This window comes from Prionailurus viverrinus, chromosome A2 (genome assembly GCF_022837055.1).
Source record: "Prionailurus viverrinus isolate Anna chromosome A2, UM_Priviv_1.0, whole genome shotgun sequence".
NCBI classification, from domain to species: Eukaryota; Metazoa; Chordata; class Mammalia; order Carnivora; family Felidae; genus Prionailurus; species Prionailurus viverrinus.
In genome coordinates, this window is record NC_062562.1 from 7680199 (window position 1) to 7689925 (window position 9727).

Below are 9727 nucleotides of genomic sequence, written 5' to 3' on the forward strand. Positions count from 1 at the left end.
CTGACCTCAGTTACATTTTATCCGGGTTGCGATTTCATTTCACTCAGCTCAGGCTGACCGTTGGAGCCAAACAAGTGGGTCCCTGCCTTGTAGCGGCTGAAGTGACAGTTGAGGGAGGGGCCAAGGGAGCACTGGGACCTGCCCTGGGCTGGGTGGCCCTGGCTGGCTGTGGGTGGGTGTTACTCAACTCCCTCCCAGAGGGGAACTGGGCTTGTCTGCAGCTTTCAGCATCCACTGGAAGAGACAGGCCCTCATGCAGCTCTGCTTCTGGAAGTTTTCTTGCGTGCATACTTGCACAGATGTACAAAAAGCAGGGGGCCAGGGGCACCCACTGCAGTTGGTTGGTAAGAGGGAAAGACTGGAATGGATTTCAGCAGGCCCGGCAAGGAGCCAGTGACATCAGGTGGAAGCTCCATGGCTGTCATATAGAGGGACTCCTGGGGCACCTGGGGGGCTCAGTCAGTAGAGCATGTGACTCTTTATCTCAGGGTTATAAGTTCAAGCCCCATGTTAGATGTAGAGATTATTTAAAAATAAAACCTCGGGGCACCTGCGTGGCTCGGTCAGTTAAGCGTCCAACCTCGGCTCAGGTCATGATCTCGCGGTTCGTGAGTTTGAGCCCCGCGTCGGGCTCTGCGCTGACAGCTCGGAGCCTGGAGCCTGCTTCGGATTCTGTGTCTCCCTCTCTCTCTGCCCCTTCCCCACTCGTGCTCTATCTCTCAAAAATTAAAAAACATTAAAAAAAAATTTTTTTAAAAGAAGGGCAGTCTTTGGGGAATGTATCTGATGTATCCTACCAATCTGTCTGTACATATAGGAAATAGATGCATAGGGTCATTTATTGCAACGGTGTTTGAGGATAGCAAAGTTATTGGAAGCAATTCAGGTGGCCCTCGGTCGACGGCTGGTTCGGAGACAGTGGGTAGGCATACGGCAGGACCTCTGTAGCTGTGGAAAGAGCCAGCAGTTCCCCTGAGATCTGATGGGCAGATCTCCAGGTACAACAGACAGAAACAGCAGTGCGAAGTGAACCCATGGGCTATGTGAAATGCTTCAGTCTCGATTGTGGGGGTGGGTTTGTGGCTATGTGCCTTTGTCCACAGTTGACAGATTGCACACTCGCAATGTGTCAATCACACGTCCATAGAGCTGGTTTGAAAACAACAAAAAAAAGCCGGGTGCAGATCAGTGGGCGAGGGGAGAACAAAACTTCACGTTTGCTTTTTATTTGAGTAGAGGAATCCTGGAAGGCAACAAAGCATTTATAAGAAAGTTGTTTCCTTCTGGAGAGGGGGACCGAAGTACAGGGAGGGAGGGAGATGTTTCACTTTTCCATAAACTTTAGATTTTTGATGTATGTGACTGCATTACCAGTTCCATATCGGAGTGAACAAAAAGGAATCTTCTGTCAAGAACAGCCGAGTTGTGGTTAGCAGAAAGAGCGTGCGCAGAACTGTGTGTATCGTGTTGTTTCGTGTAAAAGAAAAAAAGGGGATGTTTTTATTACAGAGGCATCCATTTTGGCAGGAAAGAAACAGTGATGGGGGGGCGCCTGGGGAGGTGGGCACAGAGAGGAAGCCTTGATTCGTCTGCTAACCCTTTTGGTTTGGTCTGTTTGTTTATTTATTTACTTATTTGGAGAGAGAGAGAGAGTGAGCAAGCAGGGGAAGGAAAAGAGAATTCTAAGCAGGTTCCGCGCTGCCAGTGCTGAGCCTGATGCGGGGCTCGAACCCACGAACCGTGAGATCGTGACCTGAGCCGAAATCAAAAGTCTGGATGCTCAACCGACTGAGCCACCCGGGCGCCCCCTTTCGGTTCGGTCTGTACTTCAAATTGCCTCCACGCGTGAGGCCCGCTGAGCGACGAAGGGGCAGCACGGCCCCGACACTCTCAGACCCACGGGTGATGTAACACGCCAGCGAGGGGAGGAGAGAGACACCCGTGGCACGCGTGCAGCCTCTGCAACTATTTTTTTTATTGAATATTCGGCAGTGACAGGTGCTTGGTTCAGGAGAAAGCTTTCCCTCCCTGCCCCCCCACCCCCCCCCCCCCCCCCACCGCCTGGAACTCAGGTTGGACAAGCTCGGCCACGGGGCACGGCACGCCGGCTGGTCCACGTGCCCACGTTGCTTTCACAGACGCGGGCATCCTTGCCACAAGGGCCACCTGGCGCCACCGCTCCTCGTCTGTGGTTCTCCTTCTGCTCCGCCGCAGCTCCACGGGCCCGTGAGGAAGCCTGCCCACGGGCACGCGGCCCAGCGGGGCCCAGCCACCCGCCGGCAGGGAGGCCCCCCTGCCTCAGGCCCTAGAGTGGCGCACGCGTGGGTGCTCGGGCCTGGCTCGCCTCGGCAGTCTGGTCTTGAAGAGGGACTTGCCCGAGGCTTCGATGTAAGTGACGCTCATCTCTTTGGGGCTGATCTCCACGTAGGCAAAGCCCCCCAGCGAGTCCTCGGCCCCATAGTGGAAGCGCAGGTAGCCGTTGGGGACCTTGCGCATATGCTTCCTCGAGGGGTCCATGAAGTTTCCAGCCCCGCTCAGCACGTAGCCCACGCCGTTCTCGTCCTGGAGGTACTGTGCACGGAGGGCGCAGGGTCAGGGTCAGCGGCCCCAGCCCCTCGATGAGGCTGACCGCGGGCTTTGTGCCCCCCCGTCTCGAATCCAGGGTCGGGTCTGTCCCCGACCACAGCGTCACCTCGGGCGAGGAGCAGAAACCCTCTGGGCCTCAGTTTCCTCCCCTGTAGCAATGGACTGATCCTGCTTCACAGCTAGAGAAGCGAATGAGCAACTAGCAGCTGGGATGACGGCTTTCGGGAAACTTTGGGCTCTTTTCCTGGTTAGACAGCATACAGCTTGAGGGACATTCGGGAGACCGCCGGGCGGCAGGCCGATCCCGGTGCACCGTGTGGCCCGCCGGCTGGGCTGGGGGCCCCTTCCTCACCTCCCCCGCAGACCCCTCACCTGCAGGTTGTGGTCATGGCCGCACAGGTAGGCAGTGACCTTGTATGTGGCCAGCAGCGGCATCAGCTGCTTGACCAGGCAGCGGGTGGGCCCGTGCTCGGCGATGGACCACACGGGGTAGTGGCCGGCCACCAGCACGTAGTCCTCCTTGGCCGCCGCCAGCTGCTTCTTGAGCCAGGACAGCTGCGTGCGGGCCAGCGCCACGTCGCGGGGCCTCTCGGGCTGCTGGCTGAGGAAGTCGTCCGAGTTGCCACACAGCGTCACCGTGTCCAGCATGAAGATGGCCACAGACACATTGGACCGTGGGACTTTGAAGCGCAGCCGGTAGTAAGGGCTGGGGAAGTTCCTGCGGAGGAGACAGAGGCACAGAGCGCCACCTCTTGAGCAGACGAGGCCCGGGTTCGAGCCCTGGGGTGGGCTCTCGGCTCTCGGTCCCCCTGGGCGAGGCGGGGGCAGGGGGGGGTGCGGCACGGCTGGGGGCCGGCTCACCAGCGCTGAGAGATCCTGGAGTAGGCGATCTGCGCGGAGACGTTCCCCAGGTGGTCGTGGTTGCCAGCCAGCACGTACCAGGGCACGTTGCGGAGAGAAGAGGCCGAGAACACATCCTCGAAGGTCTCCTGTGGCACACAGAAGGGACGCCCCACCCCCGCCCCCAGGGTCAAGCAGCTACCCCGAGGCTCCCACCAAGTGAGGGGCCGAGGCCAAGGGAGACACGGAGCGCCCCAGGTGCGCGCAAGCGTCAGCTTCCCTCTGCCCTCCCCAGAGTCCCAAAGGTCCAGAGGCTTTTCCATGTATGGCCCCCCACCCCCACTCCGGGGTCACACACCCGAAACCTCTTGTCGTTGGCGTCCTGCACGCCAGTGAAGTAGAAATTGTCCCCCAGGGACAGGATGAAGTCTGTGCCTAGGATCTGCACGGTCCTGGCAATCTCCTTGGCATTGGCCATTTCCCGGGCTGTGTAGAACGGGGCATTGGGGACTCCTCCCCAGTCACCCACAGCCACAAAGCGCAGGACTGGGTTGGCCCCGTCAGCCAGGGGGAGCACCAGTGAGGCTTGCAAGATGAGCAGTATAGTCTGTGTGTCCATCTGGGAGGGGAGAGACGGAGCCTGAGGGCCGGGGGGCTGAGGCCTGGGCAGCAGGCCCGGGAGACCCCTGCAGGGCTGGCCCCGGGGAAAGCCTTGGGTGGGGCCCTAGTTCCCAAGACCTCAGGGCAGCAGGGCTGGGAGGGTCAGAGGGTAGGCGGGGCCCGGCCTGGGCCGGGGAAGGGTGGCCGTTCGGGCCCATTCCGGCCTCCCTCGTCCCACACCCCGCACTCACCCTGGGGGAGGCACAAGCCAGTCAGCCGGGGGCTCAGAGAGGCAGGTGAGCTCCTGGGCAGAACTGGCGGTCACTGAGCCTTTATTCCCTGGGGCGGACGGAAATGGATCATTAGTGAGGATGATGCAGTTTCTCCGCAGACTGTTCCAGAAGCCCTCCCCTTGGGTCATGTGAGCTTTGGAGTTCCCCAGTGCTGGACACGGGATTCGGGGTCGGGGGCTGGCCCACGTGCAGCCGCGCCTGCCCTCACGGCCTCTAAGCGTGCCCACACGAGCTCGCTTGTGTCGTGGGCCCCGGGGCACCTGGTGAGGTGCGTGAGCTGGGTCTGGGGCTGAATGTGTGCGCCCCAGCCCGACACCTCCTGTGCGTCCATGTGCTCCGGGGACGCGCTTGCTGCCTGTGCACGGGTGTGTCTGAGCTGTTTGCTGTGTGTAGCCAAGCGTGCCTGCCTGGGTCACATGTCTGCTGTGTGCCTGGGAGTCCTTTGTCCCTGTAGATGTGCGCACTGAGCCTGCAAGGCCCGGGTGGCGTGTCTGTGACATTCGCCTGGGCTCTAAAGTGGAACTTCGTGGGACGCCCATCTGTGTCCCCGTTCTGGGCCTGAGTCAGGTTGCGTGTGTTTGGGTTGTGTGCCTGGTGGGTGATGTGTGTTTGACAACCTATGGGTTTGAGTCCCAGGGTCACCTCCCTCCCCCAAACGCCAGGGTCTCCCTTTTCCAGGAAGTCCTGCCCACACCTTCCCCTCCTCCCCACCCCCATTCCCCACAGGAGGAACCCAGGCGGGGAGGCAGCTGGTGACACACCTTGTGACCACTGATTTTTGACCCTCACACCCTCAGCGGCTGCCCGCAGCCCCCCCCCCCCCCCCCCCGTGGCTGCTGCCCCTGAGAGTAGGCAGGCTCTTGGCCAGTGGGACCCCTGCCCTTGGGGCCCGTCTGACCTGCCTCTCACCTCCCTTCCTCCACCCGCCCTGATTCGTCCCCTGCGCACTCACGACGGGTCCCTCCAGTCAGTTGCGAGGGCGCACTGGGGGGGGGGGGGGCTCATCCAGCGCGGAGGTCACCTGCTCAGCGAGGTGAGGTGACCTCCCCCCGGTCACCCAGTGCGGGCTAGCCGGTTGTGCCTCCCGCCCCCGCAGTTCGGACAAACAGGAAGTGGGTCACCGGGGCAGGCGGAGCCCCCTCCCGCGGGGCCGCGGCGGAGGTCACGGCCGGTCTCACCTGCCGGCAGCGGGGCAGGCGGCGTCGCGGGGCCCAGACGGCTGGAGTGCGGGGCGCTCGCGGGCTGCCGGGCTTTGAGGAGGCGGCGGCCCTCTCCGCCCGGCCCGCGGGCCCCGGGCCGGCCCAGGTGATCCCCGGCGGGGAGGGCGGGCGCCTCGGCCTCCTGGGCTCGGGTGTCCTCCCGGGCCTGGCCCGCCGCCCCCGGAATCCTGCTGGGCCACCGAGCGCCGCCACGCCTCCTCCGGGGCGCAGGCAGCACGTCTGTAAAATGGGTTAGAGCACCCCGGGGGACGGCCCAGGCCTGCCGATTGGGCTACAGCCCGGGTCGGGGCCGGGGCCGGGGCTCAGAGACCGAAGTTCCTCCCTCTGCCTCCCCGCCGCGCGGGCCGAGTCGCCCCCTTCCTCCCCACCTGGGGCGCCCACGGCCCTCGATCACTGGGTCGGGCCTCACCCTGGGCTGGGCCACCCTCTAAGTGAGGAAGTTTGTCGTCTTCAGCCTCAGCTTCCTGGTCTTTAAAATGGGCGCGAGGAGGGCAGGGGCCCCGGGGTGGCTCACTGGGTTAAGCATCCCGCTCTTGATTTCCACCCAGGTCAGGATCCCAGGGTCCTTCCGTGGAGCCCCGCTTGGGCTCCACGCTGAGCGTGGGGGGCCTGCTTAAGATGCCCTCTCTCTCCCTCTCTCTCTCTCTCTGCCCCCCTTCCCCGCTCTCTTTTTCAAAATAAATCAAATGGGCGTGAGGGCGGTAAAGTCAAATCTTCCCTTAAAGATTAATTCCAAATAGGGTAAGTTGAAATGCTCGGTCCTGCAGCTAGAACTCAACCCTTCCCGCCTCCTTTTCCATGTGGGTTGTACTCAGAAGAGGTAGTGACTTTCCTTCAAAGAATAAAGTGTGGCAAAGCAAAAGACAGGAACCTTACCGCGGAGACACCTGACAGACATCATCTTAACCAAATGGTCCAGGCTCACGTAAAAAAGTGTGCTTTGAAAAATGGGCATGATCATGGGGCACCTGGGTGGCTCGGTCGGTTAAGCGTCCGACTTCAACTCAGGTCACGATCTCGCGGTCAGTGAGTTCGAGCCCCGCGTCGGGCTCTGGGCTGACGGCTCGGAGCCTGGAGCCTGCTTCCGATTCTGTGTCTCCCTCCCTCTCTGCCCCTCCCCCGTTCATGCTCTGTCTCTCTCTGTCTCAAAAATAAATAAACGTTAAAAAAAAATTAAAAAAAAAAAAGAAAATGGGCATGATCAGGGGCGCCTGGGTGGCTCAGTCGGTTATGCGTCTGACATGATCGCACTGTTTGTGAGTTGGAGCCCTGCATCAGGTTCTGTGCTGATGGCTCAGAGTCCGGAGCCTGCTTCAGATTCTGTGTCTCCCTCTCTCTCTGCCCCTCCCCTGCTTGCGCTCTCTCTCTCAAAAATAAACATTAAAAACATTTTTTTTAAAAAATGAAAATGGGCATAATCCAAGGAAGGTAAAGTTTGATTGAACGGGCATTGAACACCCACTGTAATGCCCAGGACTGGCTGACTCAGCAGCAGTGAACAGGACAGACCGGAATTCCTGCCCTGTTGGGGCTGACATGCTAGGGAAATTCATACTCTAGCTGTTTGTTAATTGCTTTCCTTTCTTTGGGGGTGGGGTGGGGTGTTCTCTTTCCATTTTATATTCCATGTACTGTTTGGATTTTTGTTTGAGAAGTCTTGTTAATAGGAGCACCAAGGTGGCTCAGTCAGTTAAGCATCCAACTTCGGCTCAGGTCATGATCTCGTGGTTTGTGAGTTCAGCCCCCCATTGGGCTCTGTGCTGACAGCTCAGAGCCTGGAGCCTGGAACCTGCTTTGGATTCTGTGTCTCCCTCTCTCTCTGCTCCTCCCCGGCTCTCAAAAGTAAATAAACATTAAAAATTTAAAAAAAAAAAAAGTAAATTCAGGAAACAAAGACCTCACTCCAGATTCAGGGCAATGGGTGTTTTCTGGGGAGACCACAAGACAATGCAGTTGGGGCTGGGGACGAGGGGGATTGGGGAGGTAGGTTCTATTTTATCCCTACTGTTTTCTTTTACCAAAAAAGGGGGGGGGAATTACCCAAAGCATTTAGGACTAAGTGTTAACATTTGCTTTTTTTTTTTTTTTAAGTTGATTTATTTATTTTGAGAGAGAGGGAGAGACAGATCCTGAGACAGATCTCAGGATTCGAACTCATGAACTGTGAGATCATGACATGAACCGAAACCAAGAGTCTGTCACTTAACCGACTGAGCCACCCAGGCGCCCCAACGTTTGTTTCTTTATGTGGAGGGCACAGGGGTTTTAGGAGCTATCTTCTCTGCTTTCTGTGTGTGTGTATTTTTTTTTAAGTTTATTTATTTTGAGAGAGAGAGAGAGAGAGAGAGAGAGAGAGAGAGAGAGATGAGTGCAGTGGGGGAGGGGCAGAGCATTGTCAACACAGAGCCCGATGTGGGGTTTGAACTCAGGCACCGGGAGATCATGACCTGAGCCAAAGTAGGATGCTCAACCGACTGAGCCACCCCGGCGCCTCCATTTATGTATTTAGTGTGAGACCACACAAAATTATCGTTACTATCTGTTTGTAACACGTGGTCTTTATAAAAAAGTAACAAAATACTGAACAATAGAAAGTATGACACTCGCCAGTGACACCCTTGCCCAGAGAGTTACTACCCATTAATTTTTTTTCTGTCAATTTTTCTATGCCCACGTTTGTCTTCAGAAAAATGAGATACTAGTGAGACTTTTACCATTCTATAGCTTTTTCAAGTGTTAACATTTCCTATATATTTTTTTTTAAATGAGAACAAGGCAAAAGCTTGGGCACACGATGAACTAAACCAGACTCAGGGGCGCCCGGGTGGCTCAGGCGGTTAAGCGTCCGACTCTTGGTTTCAGCTCAGGTCGTGATCTCACAGTTGGTGAGATCGTTCGCGAGATCGAGGCCTGCGTCGGGGTCTGCGCTGACAGCCTGGAGCCTGCTTGGGATTCTCTCCCCCGCCCCTGCCCCTCCCCCGCTCCCATGCACACGCTCCCGCTCTCTCTCTCTCAAAAATAAATCAATTGGGGCGCCTGGGTGGCTCAGTCAGTTGAGCGTCCGACTTCGTATCAGGTCATGGTCTCGCTGTTCGTGGGTTCAAGCCCCGCGTCGGGGCTCTGTGCTGACAGCTCAGAGCCCGGAGCCTGCTTGGGATTCTGTGGCTCCCTCTCTCTCTGCCCCTCCCCTGCTCATGCCCTCTCTCTCTCTCTCTCTCTCTCTCTCTCAGGAATAAATAAAGATAAAAAAAAAGTTTAAAATAAATAATGAATGAATAAACTTTAAAAAATTACACAAAATAAACCAGGCTTTGTGCTGAGCATGTAATGAGACCTCACGCGTTCCTGGCTTTATGTCTCTGGTCACCTCCTGCGCTCTCAATGAGCTTTTATCCTTCCACTGGCCCGGCCGAGCCCTGTTCTGCAGATTTTCTGTGGCGGTGGATGGGGACTCGGCTCACTCCCGCCTTGCTTCCCAACACCAACGTCAATCCCATGGTTGAGTTCCTCCTTTGACTTCTGGAAGCCCTGCCCCCCCCACCCCTTCCCCTCTCTCCTTGCAGCCACACTCCTGCGGCCTCTCACCCTTCCTGGAACAGAAGCTCACTCCGACCTCAGGGCCTTGGCTCTGGCCATCCCGCCTGCTACAAGGCTCTTCCTTCCCCAGATATGCCGGGTGGGGGCTCCCCCCGTCGTGTTCAAGTTCCTGTAACTTCACTAAAACGCACCCTGCCCCCACCTGACTCCTCTCACCCTCCGCACCCTCCCTAGCCCTTATCACTCTGCCTGCCTGACACACCACACACCTGTTTATCTTGTTTTCTGTCTGTCTCCCTCCCAGAACGAGCTCTTCGGGGACAAGAACTTCCTTGGTCTTGATCACGGCTACGTCTCTGGCATCTGGAATCTGGAACACACAAGGGCTGTTTCCGGGGAATTATTTGGGGAATGGTGGAATGAAGGAATGCCCTTTTCGGACACACCCTTCCCTCCTGTCTGCGCGCAGCCTCCCCCCCTGCTCTCCTGGCCTCATCTCTCCAGTGGGTTCCACCAGATCTCTTACAGCTGGCTTCAGGTCTAACCTTGTTGTTGTTTATAATCCACCCGGCACACAACTCTTGGAGATATTTCATTGACCCCTGATTACATTCTGCATCCCGCTCCTGTCTAGGTAGTGCTCAAGTGACT

At 57.6% G+C, this 9727-nt stretch overlaps 1 protein-coding gene across 4 annotated transcripts; it reads right to left on the reverse strand.

Annotated features, from left to right (window-relative positions):
- Positions 1 to 2040: 2040 nt before the first annotated feature.
- On the reverse strand, positions 2041 to 9253 carry ACP5 (acid phosphatase 5, tartrate resistant). Of its 4 annotated transcripts, none has more exons than XM_047829917.1 (6): positions 9125 to 9253; positions 4278 to 4365; positions 3785 to 4045; positions 3448 to 3575; positions 2959 to 3304; positions 2041 to 2571 (listed from the first exon to the last, which is right to left on the reverse strand). In XM_047829917.1, the coding sequence occupies exons 3-6, from the start codon at positions 4043 to 4045 to the stop codon at positions 2299 to 2301; spliced, it is 1008 nt and encodes a 335-aa protein (XP_047685873.1). In that variant the 5' UTR covers positions 4278 to 4365; positions 9125 to 9253; the 3' UTR covers positions 2041 to 2298. The 4 variants fall into 4 exon arrangements, with proteins under 4 accessions (XP_047685873.1, XP_047685893.1, XP_047685864.1 ...); XM_047829937.1 differs by having other exon boundaries at positions 9153 to 9223; XM_047829908.1 differs by lacking the exon at positions 9125 to 9253 and adding an exon at positions 5498 to 6158.
- Between the last annotated feature and the right edge of the window lie 474 nt (positions 9254 to 9727).

Excerpts from the sequence above, each read along its gene's own strand:
- ACP5 (XM_047829917.1), bottom strand. The coding sequence starts at position 4,045 with ATGGACACACAGACTATACTGCTCATCTTGCAAGCCTCACTGGTGCTC. Across the intron at positions 3,576-3,784 it reads CCAACGACAAGAGGTTTCGG|GAGACCTTCGAGGATGTGTT; the intron begins GTGTGTGACCCC and ends TGTGTGCCACAG. Across the intron at positions 3,305-3,447 it reads TCCAGGATCTCTCAGCGCTG|GAACTTCCCCAGCCCTTACT; the intron begins GTGAGCCGGCCC and ends TCTCCTCCGCAG.